At 41.8% G+C, this 23,812-nt stretch overlaps 1 protein-coding gene across 21 annotated transcripts in view; it reads right to left on the bottom strand.

Moving 5' to 3' along the window:
- CCDC88A (coiled-coil domain containing 88A) overlaps window positions 1–23,516 on the bottom strand; it is a 71,023-nt gene extending 47,507 nt beyond the window's left edge. For 9 of the 21 annotated variants that reach the window (XM_071447711.1, XM_071447790.1, XM_071447878.1 and 6 more), the window contains exons 1-5: window positions 23,407–23,515; window positions 22,487–22,865; window positions 22,265–22,365; window positions 7,819–7,927; window positions 3,377–3,446 (exon numbers count right to left, since the gene is read on the bottom strand). In XM_071447711.1, the coding sequence (XP_071303812.1) occupies window positions 3,377–3,446; window positions 7,819–7,927; window positions 22,265–22,365; window positions 22,487–22,549 (343 nt within the window). In that variant the 5' untranslated portion in view covers window positions 22,550–22,865; window positions 23,407–23,515. Of the gene's footprint in view, window positions 1–2,620; window positions 2,781–3,376; window positions 3,447–7,818; window positions 7,928–22,264; window positions 22,366–22,486; window positions 23,277–23,378 lie in introns of those variants that run through there. The other 12 variants (XM_071447130.1, XM_071446715.1, XM_071447301.1 and 9 more) reach the window with 5 other exon arrangements.
- Window positions 23,517–23,812: the final 296 nt, after the last annotated feature.

The following is a 23,812-nucleotide window of genomic DNA, read 5'->3' as shown; positions in this document are numbered from 1 at the left end:
AAACACCTGAACAGCCATAACAATTTCAAATGGAAAAATAATTCAGCCCTTCAAAAAGCAAAACTTCAGAGTGACATTTTTAGAAGTGCTTTGGAGACCTACAATCAAGTTTTCAAAGGTAATCTCAGGTCTCTCAAGATAGTTACAAAAGTGCTTAAATTATCTGTCACTGCCAAATTGCAAGAGTTTAGGTGACAAGTTCATTTAAATTCCTTACAAAGCTGTATTAGATATTCATCTGCACATCCAAAAAATCAAAATGTATTTCCAAATCTGGCCTTAAGCATCTTAATCTCCTAAAGAAGCTTAAAGAACTCTGTTTACAGATTAATAAAAATGTTTCTTACTTTTTACGTTGACAATGTCCTCATCTTGCTACTAAATACAGAAATATATTCTAAATCTAGAACATAAATGCCATGAAGCAAATGCTACAAGGATGACAAAACAGTTTAGGCATTGACTCAAGCTGCTGCTTTTGGAGGGAGCTACATAATGTGTATAATTCCAATGATCATGGAATATTGCAATTTTTCAAGAGGTTTCTCAGGTAGATAAATACATTACAAAAAACATAGACTCAGATGGGCTATTTCAGTCATTTATTCAGGCTTCTTGTATCCCAAAGGCTCAAGCTGTGAAGTCTTTTATGGAGAAATAGAAAAACCATCAAGTGTTTCACCAGAAGCTGCTTCAGCGGAAGAAGGGGAATTCAAGCTGGCTTTCTGTCTTATCAATAAAGGTTAACAGGAACAGTGCAACAGGAGAATCCAACAGCTCAAAGCCTGCATTCACTTACCCCAATAAATTAATCATATTTTCTTAATTTTTAAGCAATCCCTAAGCTCCTCTTCACTCTTCATCTCCTGACTGCCTTTCAAACACCTGCCTGAATATTGATTCCTTGTCTCTCCCCCACATTCCCCGAAGGAAGAGACCAAAATACTGAACCATCTCAGCTTCCCCCATCTTCTGTTTTTCTTCCTTTTCCTCCATCAGAAACACAGAAATAGATGATTCTGTTTTACTCTCTTCAACCTGCTGCTGAACTTTGTCCTTACCCTGTGTCACTGTTTGATCTTCCCTGTGCTCACCCTAAGGAATTCCTGACTTTCACACCCTCTGGAGGCTTCCATCCTCCCCTGCCCTGCTCCCTCAGGAATATGAACTTTTATCTTTCCCCTTCCCCTTGGCCTCATCATTATCCCTCTGTAATTTAATTTAACATTTACAGTCCCAGGCTGTAGCTCTCCTCCAGTTTTCTCCTCCAAGTGCCTCCCTGCCAGTCAGCTCAGGAAATATTTCCTGATAAAATCCCTGCTGACCTGTTTTACCCAACCTCAACTCCAGCCTTCTCCCTGCATTTGCCTCCAGGAGCCAACTGCCTCTGGTAGTGCTGCTCCATCTGCAATTTGGCATCTCCTGGGATTTCTCTACTAATAAATAATTCCCTAAGTGCAAAGGGGAAAAACTGGGCAACATCCCTGTGAAAAATCACCCCTCCAGCCTAAGTTTTAGTGGACCAAATCCAAGTTGTTATCAGGGAATTGACTTTTACTCTGAGGCTGGCCTTGATGGAACCAGATTTACACAGCAAGTGTCTCCAAAGATCTCTGAGGGTTCATTTCCCTGCACCTGCCCAAAACAAGCTTAAAAAATCCATGTAGGGATGAGATCCTTTCCCAAGTGACACAACAAGAGCAGCCCTAACTTCCAAAGGGGAAAGGTTCTGGACAGAACCCAGAAGAACAGGTCTGTATTTTAGTTCAGACCAAACTCTGGGGTAGAACTCCAGCAGGGAGCTGAAACACCTTCAAGAATGTTGTCCAAGCATAACCATTTTTTAAAAATGTGAGTGTTACACGAAGAAAAGTCCAAATTTTCTCACAAATCCAACAAAATCCCCACAGAAGAGCAAAGCACACACCAGCAGAGCTGCCAAACCACAGATCCCAAAACACAAAGACAACTCCTTAAAAATGACCAAACCATAAAATTGAATGTATACAACTGAATGCAGTATTATTTATCTCTGTGGGGTTTGATAGTGCATTTTCAATTAAATGTCATCTTACACTACACAATGTTATTAAAACATTTTCTCTCAGTATCTTGAACAGAATAAAAAATGTCACTACAAAACAATACTAGGAGCTGGGGTTTTTTAAATCTGTTTTTCCAGTAAATCTGCTTTCTAGGCAAATCCATGGAGTCTTTCAAAAACCTTAAAAAAGTCTGGAATTAAAATTATAAAAGCATGATGCATTCTGTTCTTTTGGAAAGGAAGGGACCACATTCACACTTCTTGGTGCATATGACAGCAGCTGCACATATAAAAACTGAAAAAGCTGTGACCTCGGAAGCAAAAGCAGCAATGCTCAAAAGCAGAAAGTAAAACCCAAAAGAATTAAAGCAAGATACCTACAGAGATGGGATAGTGCAGATGGGATATGGAAAATACCAATGTTATGAGCCCTGGGACTGGGAAGTGAGGAAACACAGATGGTTCTTCTGGCTCATGAGGAACCCCCTGGCCCACAGACACAGCAGCAGAGAAGACATCCCAAAGAAATCAAAGCAGCCAGGGGAAGCCACACAGCCTGGTAGAGCAGTTCCTGACCTCTCTGCTGAGGTGGCAGAACGTCAGCAGGACAACACCTGGGGCACATGACACCTAGGGAAATAAATTCTGCCCAATCCACAGTGGCTCCATGCAGGCCAGGTGTGTCTGCTCCGTGCTGCTGGAATTGAGAGCATGGTGCAGAGATCCCCAAGTGGCTGTGGACAGTCAGCTGGATCCACACTGGCTAATTTTCTTGGTCTGAAAATTGCAACTCTCAGAGCTGGAAGCAGAGAAGGTGGGAGCATGGAGAAGACAGTGTCAGTTCAGGGAGAAAACAAGAAGGTAATTGCAATATTTTTCAGGTATGGATGCAAGAGAAGCAGGAGAGTTTGGGGGAAGGAGAAACAAGGATCAGGAGCTGGATCAAGTGAGATGCACTGAACTGCCAATTCCCTCAGCAGTGACACAGGTAAAGAAAGTTGCAGGTGCAGTAGCTGGGAGTACACGGAACTTTAACTCTGTGCCATCAGTGGTTCACTGGTTGCTGGGAAATGCACTGGGCTCAGTATAAATCCTAGTGAAAGCCAGGGCTGAGGCTGTGACAGAACACATTTTTTAGAGAGTGGACCCTTTGTGTGGACAAAGAAAATCATTATTAAATCATTACTCATCATTGTTAAACCACTTAGTTGATAAAGTATTTCAACAATCTTCTGTTGAGAAGCTCAACCCTACAGGAATTTTATTTCCAGTGAAAGAATATAAATGATCACACCAGTATACATTTTTATCTTAGTCAAAAAATAAACTTACCAGAAAAAGGATTTTTGCCAATTATTAGCACATTTGGCAAAGACATCATGATCAACTGCTGCAAAGTCTCCTATAAAAGTTAATTAAAACATTATTTACATCATATGTACTGAATGAACACAAACATCAAATGCCAACAGCCATTAAAGAGAAATCAGTATTTATTAAACAGTTTTAATATTTTTCAGGACTTCATGCATACAATTCATACAATACTTAATTATTTGCATTCTAATTTAAAAAACAACTAACAAATATGAGTTACTTGTACAGAAGCTTTGTTTTACTGGTTTGCACAATCATCTCACACAGCAAAATCCTCTCGTGGCAATGAGCTGGCTTAGGGATCTTAAGCCAACGAGATCCCCAGTCTCAGAATGCAGCAAAACCCTTTAAATTTATTATGTTCATGTTTCCCTGACTATCCTATTGATACATATTTGTTTTATTTGCTCTAAGGTGCATTTCTACTGCAAAAAAACTCCATTGCCTTTATTTCACGGTTTCTTTGGCCTCACCAAAAGGTGGATGTGAAAATCCCAGGGGTTTTTGCTGCAGTGACACTGGGCCAGCTGTGAATAGAAAGGTACAAACCCATGGAGTTTTAGCTGGAAGTGCCACACACCAGGCAGCAGCTCTGCCTATCTGTGCCATGGATTCCATCAATGGAGCTCCTGTAATGGCTGTAATCGGGTCAAATCCCCAGTCTAGACAGAGCCTAATTCTCCTGAAGCAGAAGAGTCTTTCTCCTGCTCCCAGATATTTATTCCCAGCAGATGCCATCCTATAGTCAGGCTTTTTGTTTTTCCACAATGACAGATCCATTATTATATAAAATGTTCCTACTCTAAAGCAACACATTCCAGGAGAGCCCAAGGCACACATCAGGTGTCACTGTAAGCAACAACCTAACACAGGTCCACTTGTCTTAGGTCAAATTGAAAAAAAAACCCCAATATTTCTTGAAAAACACCAGTAGAAATTATTAGCTACAGCTATACTTGAAAGTTCCCACCAGTTCATATACAACATCAACATTATACCTGAATTGATGAACAGTAGACTGCAAAATATACATTTCCTCTGGACAAACCTAAGACAAATTATAAGGAGGCAGAAAACAGCTTTGATCTCCTCCAATATCATGAAATTTAACCAACTGTGACACCTGTACTTCTCAAGACCTTGATAAAGACTATTTTCAAATAAGACGTGAAGTGCACCATAGGATGTTTTAAATCAATATAAAACAGATAAAAAATAGTGAATTTAAGGAATGTTGACAGCTACTATGAAAGAAAATCACATATTTTTAAAGTGGCTTTTTGTTGTTTGCTTTTGTTGTTTTCTAGGGGTGTTTTTTTTTGGTTGTATCTCAAATAATTCCATGGTGCTATCATGAAGCTGTATCACAGCAGAGCATGAGCAGCAGTAACCAAAACCTGTGTCCTGAACAGACACGATCACCTGTTTCCTTACAACACCTCTGCCTTGCCCCAGAGATGTCTGACACCTTTTCTGTCTCTTGGTGTTAACCTCAGCACTGGCTTTGCTTGTACAAACTTTCACAGCTCACTAGCATTTATTTTACTGAAGATTTTCACCTCCTCACTCAAATCTGCTGAGAGTCATGGACAATCACTGAATTAAACCTCTGGAGTCCACCAAAAAATTTAGAATAATTTGTCTTGAACTAACTGCTGAGAACAGTTCCGTGCTCTTACACTGCCAAGGAATGTACACACTCCAATTACTGCTTCAGGACCAGAACTGCAATTCCAGAGAATAACAAAGATGATATAGGAACAAAAAAAAAAAAAATTGACTAATCTAACATAACAAATTGACTAATCTAACATAACACCTTAATTTTGAATGTCACATCCTACCAGTGCAGGTTTTTGACAAGTACCTCCACAGCACTGATGTAATTTTTCACTGCACTGAGGGAAGGTTTCCCACAGATGTTATAAAACCACATGGAACAAACCAGCATGGACAAGCTCCGAATGGGAAGTGTTAAGAGTTAGGTTAACATAGTGCTAAAAATCCCAAATTCCCACATTCATCAGTGTGTGATGCCAGCCCTCAGGAAAATCCTGTGTCGGTGCAGGGAATGGTGTCCTGTCCCCTGCCTGGGCTCCCAGGAACACCCCCAGAACAGCCCCAGGCAGGTTCCTGCACTCTCAGCTTTCAGGAGCACTGGGCTGTGAGGCCCCTGCCCCACCCCAGGCTAAGGGAGGCCTCTCAGTTTGATTCCAAGGCATCCATCAAGCCTCAGCTTTTCCTGCCTTGGGGAATTTCACAGGTGACAGGAACTCAAGTGACCCCTCTGTGAAACAGCCCATCCTTTATCACTTCAGCTACCACAGAGCACAAACCTCCCTGCAGGCACTGTAGGGAGTGAATATCTACACATGCAAAAAGCAATTTTAGATTCCAAGGAGCTCTCCAGCCTTCACTCCTGCCAGAAACACCAGCACATGTTTGCAGGGTGACCAAAACCCTGAAAGACTGGGGAGGGAAAGAGGGGAAAAGTGTATAAAACAGTTAAAAAAGGGCAGTTCAATATAGCTTGGACCACTAAAGACATGGTGACTGGTTTTACCACTTCTTAAAAAAGAATATTTTTTTATTTTAAAAAAGCTCTAATAAATTTGTTTCCATCACAAAGGTTTGGAGCAACATCTGCAATCCTGAACCATCCAAAGGTACCTAAATGCCAGCAATTCTGCCTGGCCCTGGAGCACCTGGACTAGTGATACCATGAGGCCAGTGCAGGATAGGGAATGCTTTGTGTTCCAAAAATGATCAATCCTGTCAGTGTTTGTGCCTCCTGTCGCACCAGTTGTGGAACACTAATGCCTGGTGGAAAATTACTTCCTTTGGGAAAAGCAAAAGCATGTGGGCCTTAGCAGGCAGCAGAGAAATCCATGTGCAGGAGAAAAGGGTGGGAAGTGCTGGGAAGATGCTCCATGGCTGGTCAGGGCAGTGACAGCTGGGAATCCTCACTGCACTCAGAATTTTGGGAAGCAGTGACAGCTGGGAATCCTCACTGCACTCAGAATTCTGGGAAGCAGTGACAGCTGGAATCCTCACTGCACTCAGAATTCTGGGAAGCAGTGACAGCTGGGAATCCTCACTGCACTCAGAATTTTGGGAAGCAGTGACAGCTGGAATCCTCACTGCACTCAGAATTTTGGGAAGCAGTGACAACTGGAATCCTCACTGCACTGAGAATTTTGGGAAGCAGTGACAGCTGGAATCCTCACTACACTGAGAATTTTGGGAAGCAGTGACAGCTGGGAATCCTCACTGCACTCAGAATTTTGGGAAGCAGTGACAGCTGGAATCGTCACTGCACTGAGAATTTTGGGAAGCAGTGACAGCTGGGAATCCTCACTGCACTCAGAATTTTGGGAAGCAGTGACAGCAGGGAATCCTCACTGCACTCAGAATTTTGGGAAGCAGTGACAGCTGGAATCCTCACTGCACTCAGAATTTTGGGAAGCAGTGACAGCTGGGAATCCTCACTGCACTCAGAATTTTGGGAAGCAGTGACAGCAGGGAATCCTCACTGCACTCAGAATTTTAGGAAGCAGTGACTGCTGGAATCCTCACTGCACTCAGAATTTTGGGAAGCAGTGACAGCTGGAATCCTCACTGCACTCAGAATTTTGGGAAGCAGTGACAGCAGGGAATCCTCACTGCACTCAGAATTTTAGGAAGCAGTGACTGCTGGAATCCTCACTGCACTCAGAATTTTGGGAAGCACACTCTGTGTGAGGACCCAGGAGGAGGAGGAGCAGGCTCCAGGCCAGGAGGTGCAGGGAGAGGCAGAGCAAAGGATTTCTGCCAGGTCTGGGCTCTCCTGGCAGGAAGGAGCAGGGGAGTGGGGAAGGGCACTAGAGGCACACTGAAGGGACACTGGTGACAGCAGCAGTGCCCAGCTGTGGCGTGTCCATGCGTACAGCACACCCTGTCCAGCTCAGCATCCAGCAGGAGCAGCTCCTACTGCAGCATCCAACTTCAGTGGCTCTTCCACAGCTCTGACTTAGATCCTCGCTGCATTTACTAAAAATTCCCAAATTAATTCTAAACCCAGTACATTTCATCATGTTCTTCTAACAAAAATTCCATTTACAAGACTAAATGCACATGTAATAATGTCTCTCACTGGCACAAAACTTGGTCCAACTCAGTAAATACCAACCACAGGAGTAACTGCACACAGAGAGTATCTATTCTGTAAACAGATCATTATTCATACAGAAGTGCATTAACACCACCTTTATACCTGTAAACAGTGATAAGAAATTTGACCAGATATCTAAACAATCATCTCTTATTCATCTTACTCCTGTTACCCTTAAAGCCACAACTACAGAAGAAAATTTAGAAATAATTCCAGGCAAAACATAGCACAACAAACAATTACTGACCTGATAGTAAGTTTTTATTTGTTTCACCAAAATAGACAAATTTTGAATCCTTAATGATGCATCATTGTTTACTTTTTTGTTTATCCTCTGATTAGCAGACTTTGGATTGCTGCAAGAAGAACAGAAAAAAGAACACATTAAACACACTGAACATTAATCTTTAAAGCTTTGTCTATAAAACAAATGGTATAGTTCATGTGCCAGCACAGCCATTCCTTGTCTTGATAACCATGCCTTGTTTTTCCCTCCACAAATCAATAAGGACTTGTGGAAGATGCAAAGAGCTTGAAATGTGTCTCTGACACAGCCAGCCAGCCTCACATTGCTGTTTGCTGCCAATGCAGCCTGAAACCGGGAGCAGCCACCACAACTCCCAGGGAATGGCTCTGACAGGAAAGTTTCTGTGGCTGTATGATGCTATTTACTAGGAACAAAACGTAATTTTAACCTGTAGAATGATGATGGATATGAAACACATCGTGCTACACACACACTAAGCTGTTTTAGATGTATTTACAGGTTGCTGGAATGTGACAACAAAGGGATTATTAATTGGAGTTTTTGTCATGTACTATCGTATGCTACCAGATTTTTCTCTGGTCTGTCTTGGCTGCAGGGAGGAAATCAATCACTTCTTCCTCCACAAAGCAGAAAGGATCTGAGGAAAGGCAGAGAAGTCACCCCTTTTCAATACCTTGTAACACACAGAGGACAGCAGGACAACCATTCACTGGGATTTCCCATGGAAAACCATGCAGAATCAAAGCACACCCCATAACACCTCCCTGAAATGTTTGAAGAATTCCTAAGGGATGGCCAGTGTGAAGTTTCTCACTTTTACAGATTCTTGATGATGCAACTTTTGATATTTAATGGCATTATTGTATTGTTCAATGATACTATTATTGTCAGATAAATGAGAGCTGGCTGGGATGCTGCACTCAAAAACAAACTACCAATTTCTCCTTGTCAAACCAGGGCTCCCAGCAGGGATGTGTGTCTGCTGGCTCTGGTTTTATTCAACATTGTCATTAATGATTTAAACAATGGAATATAGAATACACTTTCCAGAACAGCCACTGGCAAACTTTAGGAGAAAAAAATCCCAAAGAACAACCTTCAAAAAATACTATGGCAATGGAGAACGATCCTGGTAATGTGCAAAAGTAATGGAATTCAATAACTCAGTCACAGGCAGAGGATTAGAGTCAGAACCAAATGCAGAAAGAGGAGTTATTTGCCATAAAACAAAAATGACCTGAATATTATGGTATCATGACTTACTCTGATGCAATTTATTCCTTTGATTGGTAGTTTCACATACTCTCTGTACAAAAATTACATATTTTTCATTTATATATAAATTACTTACACAAACTTTATTTGCCTTTTACAGCTAGCTTAAATTTAGAATATTAGATTTTTTAAAAAAATAAATATTTATGTCTTTTCTTCAGTTTATTGCTATCAGCATTTCCTGGCTTATAAACACAAATAGAAATAATAGAAAAACCACTGCTGGGAAAGGAAGTCAGGTCATATAAAAAATGCACCTCCAACACACAGATATTTCTAAAAGAAAAGCAGCAGACCAAGGATCTTTTTTTCTGTATTTATTATTATAAATCTAGGAAAATTAGGACATAGGTAATTGCCTCATCAGCATGTTCCTAAAAATATTTGAAACAATTAAAATAAATTTTAGAACATATTAGCCAAACCATGTGACTAAGATGTGACCTTGGGTCTATTAGATCAGCCAACCTGTAGCTGTAAAAGCAACTAAATGGGCTAAAAATAATTATGCTTTGCAGATGGACAGAACTGGACCCCTTTCCACACTGAATTCATTCAAATTTGTTAAAATCAGAAGAGAAAATCCACAATAAATCCTGCTGACCTCCAGAGATCAGCTGAAGTCTCCTATTTCTACATGCATATCTCCAAAAGGCCGATTTGGGCCCTTAATCTTCATCTTTAATCTTAATGACCACGGGATTATCTCTGGGCTTTTTCATCATCTTCAGCAGCATTTCTACAGCCACACATTTCAGATGCCTGTCCCTTTAGAGCACTCAAAGCAGGGCACAGGGGTTTCCTGTTGTGCCAGGATGTTGTGCCAGTTCTTATTTTAGCATCAACACCAAAATTAGTGTGCAACCACAAGAACTCAGAACACAAACGTCATAAAAGCTCAGGCTTTCCATTTTCTCATTTCCAAAGCTGCATTAGGATATTGAGATTGATCCTGGATGAACAAAAACTTCAATATTTGCATAGCACTGGATCTTCATGACACCACAGGATCAGCCCAGCCAGCAGGGAAGAGCTGCTTTAACAACCTCACCTCCCTCCACGACAAGCTTAGTGCCAAAATGATTCATTCCTGTAGCTTAAAACAGAATTTGGAGGGTTTTTTGTTTTGGTTTGTCTTTTTGTTGTTGGCTTAAATTGCAGGAAGCAGTTTACTGAGATTGTGAATTTTTGCTGGGAAAACTTGGGCTGCAGATGTGCTCTGGAGCTGGATTTTTACCACTGGGAAAAACTCCACTGTCCAGTTTCAAGATGCTCTGCTAGTGCAAATGACCAGCAGCTAAAATCAGAATGTCAGCCTTGGGACAACCTGATGCACAGAAAAAGATTATTTTAGTAATTTTAAACTTTTCCAAAAGATGATTCTGGCAAAGGGTCCAACAGAAACCCTAAACTCCAAGTTCCCTTAACATTTTTCAGCAGAAGTTAAAAGGAGGTAGTGGGAACAAGAAGTTTAACCCACTGGTTTTAAGGTTCAATAAAAGCAAGGTAGTGAGATATCAGTACTACTCTCTACCAATCATTTTAAATTTATTAAACATGTACCCTCAATAACTCACTATTGGTAGTAGATTTCTTTTTCTGGTTTTCTGGTAATTTCTATCCTCTTGGCTCATTATTCTTCAACCATGGGAGGTCAGTTGTTTTTGACACTCTCAATTAGTACAGGACTAGGATGAGTGACTTGGACAAGAAATTGTTTCCCATGCTTGCCAGAGTGCAATCCTGCTCTCAGCACCTTCCAGTGCAAACAGGACTTCACCTCTGTGCTGCAGTGATTGAGGTTTTTCTAACCACATTATGCCATGAAATGATGATAAACACAGACTGTTTCTAGGCTACCTACTAAAATGGCTCTGTGCTGAAAAGTCAATGTTGAAAAGTGAGGGATTCCCACCAAGCAGCCTCTGTGCTGGTGTTCAGCAGAGCTCCCTGATCTTCAGGCACTGATTTATTTCTACCTTTCACATTGTGTTAGAACTGTCAGGTTTGTGTATGGAACAGCCAAGCACAGACCTGACAGGTCCCTCCTCACACCAGTGCTATGAAAGGACCATGATTAGGTCTTTGAACAGGAAATTCCTTATTTAAAAAAAAAACAAACTAAACAACTAAACCCACCTTCCCTTCCAATACTGATAACCAGGTCTCATTTTCTCAAAGACTCCAACCTGAATGCTCATTAATCCACTAAACAGCATTTTAAATATTATTTATTTAGTCAATATAGTTCATCATCTCAAGTATTGATATCTTAATTTGTCCCTCTTGAAGAGGAAATAATATAGCAGGATGCTGGCTGCACATTTCCATTTTATGTGGTTTGTAGACATTTTTTCAGGCTGGTCCAAGTCATGGCATACTAATACTTTTTACTAAGCATGAAGTCTCTATGTGCAACTATTTTTCATACAGGAAGATGAAATTCTAGACATGAACTGCCAGAACCTTCTAAGAGCCACTCTAAACTTATTTACACTTCTGGAAAACTAATTTATTTATTTAAGATTTAAGATTATTATTTATTAAAGATTTTAATGAAGTACTTTACTTGATTTTAATGAAGTACTTTACTTATACCTATAAGTTGAACTGTTGAATTTCTATAACCAGTATAATGTTTCTATTTTTATTAGTGCAAAACAATTCTGTTTACTAGAATAGTATATAATAGTATATTAGTATATAGTGTAATAGTATATAATAGTAATAGTATAGTATATATTAATAAATAGGTCCAGTGACACTGAAATAAACTGATGGAAATACAGGATGCAAATTAAATAATTTTGAAGATCAAAAGATCTACATTGCCAGTTTAAGACACAGCTTTAAAAAGCAGTGTCTTAAAACTGTGTTTTTAAAACCCTCAGATTCTGGTGGCTACCAGAAACATTTTTAAGGCCATCCCTGCTCTGAACTGCTCCTTTTATGAGGTGGGGATACTGAGCTGCTTCAGTGGCAAACAGCCCAGCAAAATAGGGCAAATCTGTCTAGAAGTCGATAGGAAGCAGAGCGGTAAAAGATGCCCTGAAGCAATTTTACATTTAAGAGCAACCTACTTATGACAAGATACATTAATTTCAATAGCAATAAAAGCAGACAGGAGCATCTATCCCAATCATGCATTAGTTTAAAACTCCTGATTACACAGGGAACTTCAGTGATTTTTGAAATACTACCAGTGTCATGAATCACAGATTGAGACTTCATATAATCGGGGATTATGTGTCTTTAATTTTTCATTGACCAAAATCTATCAGAAATGGCAATGTGATAGCTTAATGGCCTCATGCTTAAATCTATGCAGACTGCAAACCAGTTGTGTCCTCCCTTGCCATCTGTTCCTTGATGGTACTTAATGATTAAGTCTGGTATCATAACGCTCCCTAATTTGAAATATACCATTGTTTGAATGTATTGGGTGAGTTCAGTGAAATGCTACCCTGTGGTTCAGCTTACAGCAGCACAGCATTCACTTGTACAAATAAACGCTGCACGCCTAATAGTGTTTATTTTCTGCAAAGTCCTTTTAACTGGAATGCTGAGGTATCTGTCAAATATTTCAGTTATTACTGGTAACAGTATTTTGGGATAGCCTTCAACTAATAAAGCAGCATTTTCATTATTTACTACTGGCACAAAAATAATAAGCATGCTCAAAACGTGTTTTACAAAGAGACTTAATACAGAAGTGGCCTTTTACTGACAAAACAATAAAAAAGTAAAAATAACCATGGGGCTTTCACTAGAGAATAATGGATGATCTTCAAATTGCTTAACATTTTACAATCTACCTTTTAGTTATAAAACACTGCATTTCTATCCTTGAGATGATACTGCTAGAGCAGCAGCCAGTGCAGTGTTGAAATGGTCACCTGCCCCAACATCTGAAGATAGCCCAAACACTGAGATGCACTTTGCCACAGGATCAGCATTAAATCCTCCATTTAAGGGCTCTGTGCTAACTCTGCACTTAGCAAGGCCTGAGTGCCAGAAGCCCAACAGCTGTATCCAACGTTTTCTGCCTCATGATCCTGTGAGCTTTAGGAAGCAGGCCTCACATCAAACGTCTTTTGGCCCTTGCACAAAACCCTACTTCCTAGGATTATGTCCAACATCATAAACTGCTAGGAGGCTGAAGCCCTGTGCCTACTGAAAAATAAAAACCAACCAAACCATGACCAACTGGCCAGACCCAAACAGAGTGGCTGGTGGGATCACAGGGAGCGCTGCCAAGAACATATCTGTGCACGCTGAGCACATGCACACAGCTTCCCTCTGCCAGCCTCAGCATCTGAGCAGCTCAACTGCTCGAGCTGTATGGCTCCTCAAGGCTGCAGGGTGCTGGGAAAGCCGCAGCTGTGTCCTCCTGCCTGTGTCTCCCTGCCCCAGGGATGGGCACCTGCTGCACATCACAGCCACTGCCTGGTCCCCATCAGTGTGAAGGGACATCCCCTGACAGCCCCACACTGCCAGGGACATGGCACTGTGCCAATAGCCAGGCTGTACCACAGGGCATTCAACAGGTCTGCTGACTGAGCTTTCATTTCTTCTTCCCAGGGTTTAAACAAAGTCCAGCACAGCCCAGATTTATTTTTGTTCTCTTTTCCCTAACTGCAGTGAAGATGATGTATGCAGGTGACTAAAATGTGTGAGAAAACAAGGAAGGAGGTAAAACAGTTCACCTGGCATTGACTAAACACATCTGTGACTAAGCAAACTCTTGAGGAAAAGACCAAAACCTTGGACCCTTGTGACCGTGTTCCCAGGAGTCTGAGATGAGGGAAGAGATGAGGATCTGACTCCATGCTTCAGAAGGCTGATTTATTATTTTATGATATATATTCTATTAAAACTATACCAGAAGAATACAAGAAAGCCAGCCTTCTGATGAAATCCTAAGAATAGAAAAAGAAGGAATGATAACAAAGGCTTGTGTCTCGGACAGAGAGTCTGAGCCAGCTGACTGTGATTGGCCATTAATTAGAAACAACCACATGAGACCAATCCCAGATGCACCTGTTGCATTCCACAGCAGCAGAGAACCATTGGTTACAGTTTGTTCCTGAGGCCTCTCAGCTTCTCAGGAGGAAAAATCCTAAGGAAAGGATTGTTCATAAAAGATGTCTGTGACAGACCCTCAGCTCCAACTTCATACAGCAACCACTGTCTTTAAGGCCATCCATGCTCTGAACTGCTCCTTTTATGAGATATTTCATCAAATAGTATGAAATAACTTCATTACTATTGTTTCACCTTGACTATTCTTTTCCTATCACACTAAAAGGTAGTAAGTACAAATAAAGCTTTCTGCCAAAAGTTGAACCTAGTGAGTCACTGCTGAGCACACCAAGTAACCTGGGTGAGCTCCTCACAACAAATCAATGAATGACACAGCTGGCAAAAGGTAATCTGGCTGCCACCAAATTAACAAGTGTCACTCACAGGAAGGAAAATCCACAGGATTCAGAGCAGCACAGAGCACTTAACACAAAATAAACACACCCAGGTATTAAAAATTGGAGAATTCCCAGAAGAAACATCAACAAACAAAATAGTTTTAGTGAGGAAAAACATACTTTGTCAGAAAATCTGACAAACACACTCTACCCCACAAATCTAAATATCTTTCAAGGAACATCTTTGTTGGTTTGCTTGGTTGGTTTTGAAGGATTTTTTTAACTACAGAAGGTTTAGCAGGAAATATCATTTGAAAAGGGAGAATTGAACTGCTGTAGAACTTGCACCACACAAAGGTCAGGAAGGCAACAAGATTGACATGCCCCAGAAGCAAAATACTGAGGATATTGAAGTCTGAAGTTCTGACTTCTGCTTCAAGCACTGCCTGTTATTTTCCCTCTCAGAGCCAACATTTTTTTACTTCTGAAATGAGTCCAAATTTTCAAGACCTATTCAGTTCAGTACCAAAAAACAGAGCAGATGAGAACTGCTTGGCTTTGTGATTAACACCTCAAAGCAACTGACCACGGGCACTGTGCAAACATCCAAACATCGCCACCCCCAGCTTCACACACAGCCACTGCCACATTTAAAATGTTAACATTAGGGAAAATTCCTATGTAGGATTTAAAAGCAATACACATCTATGCAGTTTTTTTTTTTTTTTAAGCTGAAAAAAAACTTTTAAGAAGAGTTTGTAAGGACAAGTTTATTTTCTTGTATCCTAACTAACAGCAGCACAGCAGTATGTACTTTGCTTTATTTGATAATCACAGCACTAGCAAAAATTATTTCTCCTTTGAAAGACTTGGAAAAATGTTCACTCACTTTGCTCTTGACTTTAAACTTGGCTGAAGCTACGAATTCTCAAAAAAATTAGTTCTCACTTCAGTGTCACAAATAGTCTGACCACAGGTAAACACCTCAGTACTCAGCATTAACAACTACAGGAAATACTGATGTGTACTGATGGCACCAAAGCTACACAAATATTGCAGTTTTATGGACTAGAAAGATCTCCAGTTGTAAAAACAGCACCACACAGATTTCCATGAAATACTTTTTGTTGGAATGCCATGACTGTAGGTAACTTCCTTTCTTATGAAGGGAAATAAACCCTCTGTAAGTAACTGGTTCATAATAAAACACAGGTTTTGATTAATAATAAAATACATATTTTCATGTTTCTCTACACCCACTGTTAGACTAGTGACAATGTGCCATTTGCCTGCATTCTCTCATGCATCTCCCAGTCTCTGTATCCTGGTTTTGCCCAGCACACACAATACTCCAAATGTACAGCAAGTGAATTCCCAAGCTACCAGAAAATTCCAGCAGACACTTTTTGCTTAGGGGCTTATTTAAGAAAAACAAAGATACCACACAGAGAAAAACTAGAGCAAATATTTCCCTGAAGCTTAAACCAAGATAAAATTCTGTAATAAACCCAAGTGGACTGTCTTCTGTCACTGTAGGAAAGAAAGCAAGTAGGGGAGTGTCCCTAAATGTGCAACACAGAGATTCACCCAGTGGCCAGGAATACAACAGACACCATTTGTGGGTTCATCCCTTACACTTTCCCATCCCAAAATACAACATCAGGCCATTTTTGTCAAAGCAGTAGCCTTGTTTCAATGAACCCCATTAAACAAAAGGGAGGCATTTTGCAAACAGTGCTCAACAACAACTGCCTCTGCAGCATCTTCAGGATAAAGGCTGGACTCTCAAACAAAGCAAACAAACACAGACACTCTCCCACAGTTATTCCCAAATAATCTTTGACCACTGGAGTCACGTGCTCTAACAAAGCAGCATCTTGGAAACATGTCTTGATCCCTAAATAATTACTACCTTGGGAAAAGTGGTGCATTACAAAAGACAAGGAAGGCAACAAATTGCTATTTAGCTTAGGGAAAAAGGAGGAAACAAAAATAAGAACATATGAACAAACACAAAACCCACAAGTCCCTTCTTAACAGAAGAAACAAATGAGGAAAATCTAGAAGTAAATCTCAAATTTGGTGGAAGATAAGGTGAGCTTGATTTAGCACCCAAATTCAGTTAACTAGGTTTGTTTTCAAAAGGAAGATCAGAGCACAGCAATACTTTGCAAAGGTTTGTGGTGGTGGAGAGATCCCCAGAGCATGAAACCAGCATCCCCATGAAAGCTGAAGCAGCACAGCCTGGCCACCAAAGGGTACAAGCTGATCATGTGGCTGTAGCTAACTTAAAACTGGATTTTACTGCTGCTCTTATTGTCATGGAGTGCTCTGAAACAGCATGTAGAATACAAAATGCAAAATTCTCTGAAAAAGGAACTGCAAAGCCATAGTGAATGTATGTTCTTTCCTTGCCAGAATGCTTTCAATGCTGAGACAAGTTATTTTGATATTACATCTAAGATGGCTATTTATGGAATAGGTTGACAGGCTTAGCAGAATTCTCTGTATGTATTAAAAAATAGTTGTAAATTCAGTTTTTATTCCCTGGCCCAAGGTACTAGGCTAGAGTAAGGATGGGGTCAGTAGCAGGCTACCAAAAGAAATAAGGAGACAGAGTCCAAGAAAGATAACCAAGATGGCACATGAAGGAGAGAGGACAGAAGTGGATGTGGATGTGTAAAGGAAAGTAAGATGATTTAATTCCTAATATCGAAAACTTTGCACAGAACAAGAGCGAACCACAGAGTAGTTTCCTGCTCAGAAATAAATCAGGGTAGCCAGGATGAAGGAAAGTGGACATCAGCTGTGGAAAAGGGTACAAAAGCATAACCAAAATTAGTAAAACAGAGACAGGCCAAGATCAAGCACTTCAAGCATGCCATGCTCAAGCCATGCATTTTCCCTCTATCTATCAAAAACCCAAGCACCCCACAGGTGCAGGGATCAGCCTGTGCCCACCTCAGAGCTCACTGCAGGCTGATGGTCCCATCTGAAATTATTCATCATTACACTAAGAACTGCATTTCCCCTTTCTAATCAAAAGGGTTTAATTTCAACAGTCCTGGTGCACATTGTGCTGCACCACTTATTAAAGAATTTGCTTCTGTACAAAAAAAGGGACTGTTACAAATTCAGCTTTCCTGAAGAAAAATCTCAGCCCTGCTGCTGCAGAACTACCCTTGGGAGCAACAACTCTCCCAAAGTCCAAGGGACACCTTGCACCTGTGGAAAACCTGACAGAGCACATCTGGGAAGTGTGAATCTACACCATGAAGTGATAAAGGTGTGGATAATAATATTATCTGTAAATAATATCTGACCTTTTTCTAAAATACACACTCCTACTTCTTCTACCAAAGCCACTGATTTCCTTTTCCTCAAAGCTCTTTTCCATTCCCCCAGCCAGGCAGGCCTGGCTGAAGCTGCTCTTTCCCAAGAAGGAGTTAATGGATTGAGTGGCTGCACTCTTTCACAGAGCCTGGCAGCTGGCTCCAGCACTGGAGACAGAGTCCAGTTTTCAGGGGAAGATATAGGCAAGCCAGGAGTATGGGCTGGCAAGCTGAAGTGCTTGGAAAAAAGCACACAAGTGAGGGCTGAGAGCTGCAAACAGCAGCCAAGGAAGCTGTCCACATTCTAGGCACACACCACCAGGCAGCCAGTCCACCTGGAAAATCTGATGGTGTGAAAGGCCTGCGAGTGGATTTAGTCACCAAAAAACAGTGGGAGAATGGTAAAAGGGAAAAACCCAGGAGAAGAATGAAAGACTGCATCTTTGAAGTAGTTTTCAGCATGTCTGGAAGCAAAGACTGATATGGAAAGTATCACTTAATTTATGTAATGAAGACCAAAGTTACAAAAGGCACACTGGGATGAAAGCTGTCAGGTTTTCCAGACAGAAGATTAAATTAATTCAGTTCCAGAGTTTGGTTCTGTACATTACCAACCCTGCATACAGTCTGGGTCCAATACTTCCTTTAGACCAGATTTATTTCCACAAATACAAAGCACAGTAATATAAAACAATTAAAGCTAAAAGCCTGCTTCAAGTCTTTGTTGCTTGACCAAATATTAATGGTGGTGGTAAATGTAATGAAAGCCCCAATCTTGTAAGTACTTGCAGCTGTCTCTTTTTATTCAAAGAACCCAGCAAGACTCTTGTCAGTTTGGGAACCACAGCTCATACTCAAAGACTTTCATCGTTTCTTACCCAATCCTATTGGAATTCAGTGAGCAAGTATCAGAGAACAAGACCTATCAAAAATGGAAATAAACACCACACAGAAAATGAGTGTTTCTGTAAAAATACTGTGGGGTGTGTTGGAACAGAGGAGTTTATGAACAGTACAGAGCTAAGACTATTAAAAAAAACCTAAGGTGATGTTAATCAGGATCTGGAAAAATATCTCCAGGACAACTGAGGATTATTTTACTGCAATTGTAATTGGGTGTGCAACAGGTGACTAATCCACTGAAGGATACTGGTTCCCTGATTTCAGTACCACACACAACAGACTCCCCTCCAGCCTAGGAGCACTTCATAAATATAAATTAGAAGCACTAGGACAGAGGTGCAGTGAAGGTATGAAGCATTCCTGGCATGCTCCTCCACCTCCCTGCCATGGCAGAACACCAGTGCAGCCATCTCTGGTGCTCTGATTTATTTCCAAGATGCATGACCCCCTTTTTGTATCAAAGAGCACAAAGATAAAGGCTCAGATTTAGAAAGACAGATGGGTTTCTATGCACAGGAATCAGATACTGAGTGATCCCAGCAGAAGGTAAGTAACCCGATACTTCTGAAGCACGGGACCTAAATTTAAACAGGAAATTAGAGACATTCTCTCAAGTTAGGAGCTAATATTATAAACACTGGGGATCTCCTTAATTAAAAACAAAATTCAACAAAATAATAGCAATTGGTCTGTAGCATCTCCAGCAAGAAGAGCCCTTCAGATGTAACTGGTCACTGAACAGAATCTGGGCGATTCTTCCCATGTCCCAAAACACCCCAAGGTAAAAATCACACAAGAAATGCAGTGAATTCTCTCGTGGATGAGGTATTAATGAACTCAGTGCTGATAAATCTCAGCACCATCAGCATCCTGCAATGATTCCAACACTGACACCTCTCTCCCCTGTCTGAATCATTTCAATTGTTGAAAATAAAGTTGATCCAAGCAAGCACAAGCAGAACCAAATGCTGGACCCTCACTTGCAGATGATGAAGGGCAGGATTAACTCTTTTCTAACTGAACAAAAAACCTTCTCTAACTAACAAAGCCACTTTTTTTTTTTTTTTAACTGTGTAACTGTTTACAATCCATGCCTAATCCAATATTAACACTCACTTTTATGGTCACAGAATTTGTTTTTTCAACATCTGGCAAGAAAAAAGTAAGAATTAAAGTATATATACAGCAGGACCACAGGACCTCTAACAGCCCCTACTGCCATAGTTCCTAACCACAGACCTTTAGTTCTCAAGTGAAGTCACTGAGCTTTAAAAAAAAAAAAAACAACAAACCAAACAACCAAAAAAACTTCCCCAAGCCCAACATTCTGACGAAAACCACCCTTCTTTTGAAGTCACATGACACAAATTTTTCTGCCACATTTCCTCAATAAATGTTAGTAAAGAATAAAAGGAAAATAAAAGAGAAATAAAACCAGAAAACACTGTTAATAATCTGTATTGATGATTAGTTAGAGCTGCATCTTGGAAGTGTTTTTGCAAAGGAAGACATTTGCTTAATAGGTGGATATTCAAAATGAACAGGGCTAAAAGTTAACACAGGTTTCCACAGTGACTTCACCACAGACAGGACCACAGTGCAAAACATGAAACAGTTTTTCCCCTATTTCAATCCTGGCACAAAACCCAAAACAAACTGAACTTTCCCAAAATACGAGCAGAGTTCTAAGAGGCAATTCTAAGCAGTAACCAGCCATGCTACATCTCAGCTCCCACAAGACCTTCCAGTGTAGTGACATATTTCTAAAATTAATTTCATTTGTACATCAATGCTTTTCCACATGTCACTGTTTTCACTGTCCTCAATAGCAAACTAATTTTTTTTTTTAATTTACATCTCCAATGTGTATTTTTTACACATACACACCCAATGCTCCCTAAGCACAGGGATCATGGCATGGGGTCAAGGATGCACAAAGTCACAGCCAAATCCAACACACAGTGCCTTAGGCATGGGAATGTTCCTTCTCCAGTTTTCCATTTTACATACATGCATTGATTTATACTCAGCATTAAAAAACTGAATGGAAAAAGTTCAAGACTATATTCTTCAAAATCACATTGTTCCAGTGCTAAATTTGCCTTCCAGCTGTCAAACTTTTTTATCCCATACAAGTTCTACATATCAAATGTATGGCCACAGCTGACAATCTACTTACTTTATGCAACCCAAGGAAAAAAATAAAGAAGTCATAAAATAAAAATACTATTCTTCAGTGAAATGCATCACTTAAAATCCTTATTAAAGTGTGCCAGATTGCACTCAGATTTATTTTTTTTTCAAGGAGTTCCATTCCACCAAGTTTTCCATGTTTTTCAACATTAGAGTGAATACTAGAAGTGAATACTGGGGTGTCTTAGTTGTACAGAAGTAGGTGACAAAGGAAATACTGGTTTCAAAAGGCTGTGAATTCACACTTAAATGTGGTAAAGTGTTGCTCTTTTGACACAGACTAGTTACACAAGCTGAACACCAAGGGGAATAACTTTTAAAGCACTAAACATGAATAAAAGCTATGAACAGAGCAGGAGGATACCCATCCCTGAGCAGGGCTCCTGAGGAACAGCTGCCAACACAAGCTGCTCACACACTGATGGATGTACCCAGCCGGCCATAACCCACAGCTTTTCATACCTATACAGAAAATGGATGGATTTCTCTGCAGAGACTCGAAATATCAAAAAAAAAAAAAGTATGCAGAAATTTTTGCACTAGTAACACTTTTATGATTATATCACTAGACACCTGACAAGTGTTACTCTCCAGCATGACAGTAGTGGGCAACATTCCAGTCAAAATTATGATTAACAGAGAGCCACTGTAAAGGATTTTTTCTGACAAGCAGAGTTTTCAATAAACAGTTTACAACCCCATGTAAAAACATTTCTTCTGCTGGCTGTAGCCAGAAAACACTCTACACCCACAATTAAAGCATCAGCTTTACTGCTCAACTGTGATCTAGTCTAATTAGGAAGCCTGGAAAATGAAGGAGTTTAAGGGCAGTCCTTTTGCTCGTGAACAGCCCTGTGTGAGTTGCATGCCATCCTTAAGTTGCATGTCACGTGCACCAAGATATGGATTAGAACCTTATTAGCCAAGCAAATTTATTCAAAATTTTCTTTATGAGCCTGACTTACAGCAGGATGAACCTTTTTTATGCCTCTCAGTGGAAATCTGGGAAACTATTTCCAGTCATCCCGTTTTCCAGTAAGTTCTACAATGATGATTCAGCCTGTATCACACTATACATCCTGCAAATCCATTGCTCGGACATTCAGCTGTGTGGAGCTGGGACCTGCCACGATCCCAAGTCTCCTCTTAACTCACCACATGACCGGGTCGCGCACAAATGAAAGTAATTTACCAAGGTCAATAAGGGGAGAGGGGGAAAGGATTTTTCATAAGGCGGCAAAAAAAGACAAGAGAAACAAACCAGCAAAAAATTACCCCAAGGCAGCGCTTGCCCACACTCACATTTGCAGCATGACTTCGTTGAGATACACTCCATCCACCAGCGCCACATATTCCTCCAGGTTGGTCCCATTTCCTCCAGCCAGCGGTCCGAACGTCTTCACCTGGAACAGAAGCAGCAGCAGCACCGTGACACCGAGTCCACCTCGCTCCCCTGCCGCAAGGCTCTTCTCGAACAATGAGCAAATCAAAGCAGGAACGTGTGAGGGGAAAATGAACGCTTACCCAGGTGACAAGAGGGCTCGACATGAACTGCTCCAGAAGGGGTGTGAAGATCTCGTTCTCCATTTTACCAAAAAATGGTTAACATCAATGCAGCTCCTCCGATGCAAAAAATCAAGATAAGTCCTTCACTGCAGCAACTCTCTGGAATGCTCCAAGGATTCAGCTGGAGTGAGTGAACCCCATTTTTACCAAGCGATGCAACACCAACAAAAGTCAGTGCACTGGCAAGCGGGATTTATCTTCTTTCAAGAAAAAATGCATCCGAAAGTCCATCTACGCGTATTTCAGCCTTTCCATTGATGCCTCTCCCTTCCTACATAGCGAAGAGGTGGAAGGAAGGAAGGAAAGAAAAGAGGGAGGCTGCCTAGCTACTGGGATTCTGCATCAGACAAAAAAAAAAAAAGAGAGGAAGGAAAAATCTGCTTCAGCAGCGGCAGCGCCTCAGAAAGGAAGGAGAAATTCCAGCGAAACTCCGCGAGCTCATCCTGCCCCTTCCCCACAAAAAAAGCCCCGAGCCCGGGCGAGCGGAGCAGCGAGGGCAGCGACCCCCGCCCCTCTCGCAGCCAAGCCCCCCGGGCTGCGGCTGCACCAGAGCCCCGCTGCCCCCCCGCAATGGCACCGACAGGGAACCGGCCCCCGGAGGGATCGGGGGCTATTTTAAATCAGTTCCCTTTTCTATCCCTTCCCTTTTCCACTCAACTACGGCGCCAGAGAGCGGCAGGACCGGCACACGCCGCCCGGCCCCGCAGCCTCGCCCTTCCCCCGCGCTGGCCGCTCCCCTCAGGCTCCGCTCTCCCCTCGCCGCTCCCGGAGCGCCCCCCGACCCCTCCCCAGCTGTTCTCCAGCCGCTCCGCCGCCTCTCCCGCGGCACCAGCTGCGCTCCGCTCCCCACCCCCCGTCCTCCCGAACTGCGGGGCCACCTCGCCTCAGCCAGCGCGGCCGCGCCGCATCGCTCGCCTCGTCCTCCTTCCCTCCCTGCCTGCCTCCCGCCCTCCCTGCCCGGCCGCCGGCTCCAGCGTGCGGATCCCTCCGCCCGGAGCCGGGTATATCCCTCCGCCGCCGCTCGGGGATGGCGGCGCGATTAGAAAGGGGCGGGGCCGCGGCCAAACCGCTGCAGGACTCGCGCCCGGCGTGCGCGCGCGCGATGCGGCTGCGGGCTCCGCTCAGCCTTCGGTGCGGCGAGGGGGAGAGAGCCTCGTCCCTTCCCTGCTCCGGGAATAAAGGTGCCCCTGAGGCATGACAATGCTCTTTCATTCCCCCTTTTGGGGAAATAGAGGTGCCCGTGAGGGAGATGCTCTTCCATTCCCCTCTTGTGGAATAAAGATG

Source organism: Agelaius tricolor, unplaced genomic scaffold (genome assembly GCF_023055355.1).
Source record: "Agelaius tricolor isolate 1412-34295 unplaced genomic scaffold, bAgeTri1.0.p SCAF_1, whole genome shotgun sequence".
Taxonomy (NCBI): domain Eukaryota; kingdom Metazoa; phylum Chordata; class Aves; order Passeriformes; family Icteridae; genus Agelaius; species Agelaius tricolor.
The sequence above is the reverse complement of the archived record's forward strand: the minus strand, read 5'-3'. Positions and strand labels throughout refer to the sequence as shown.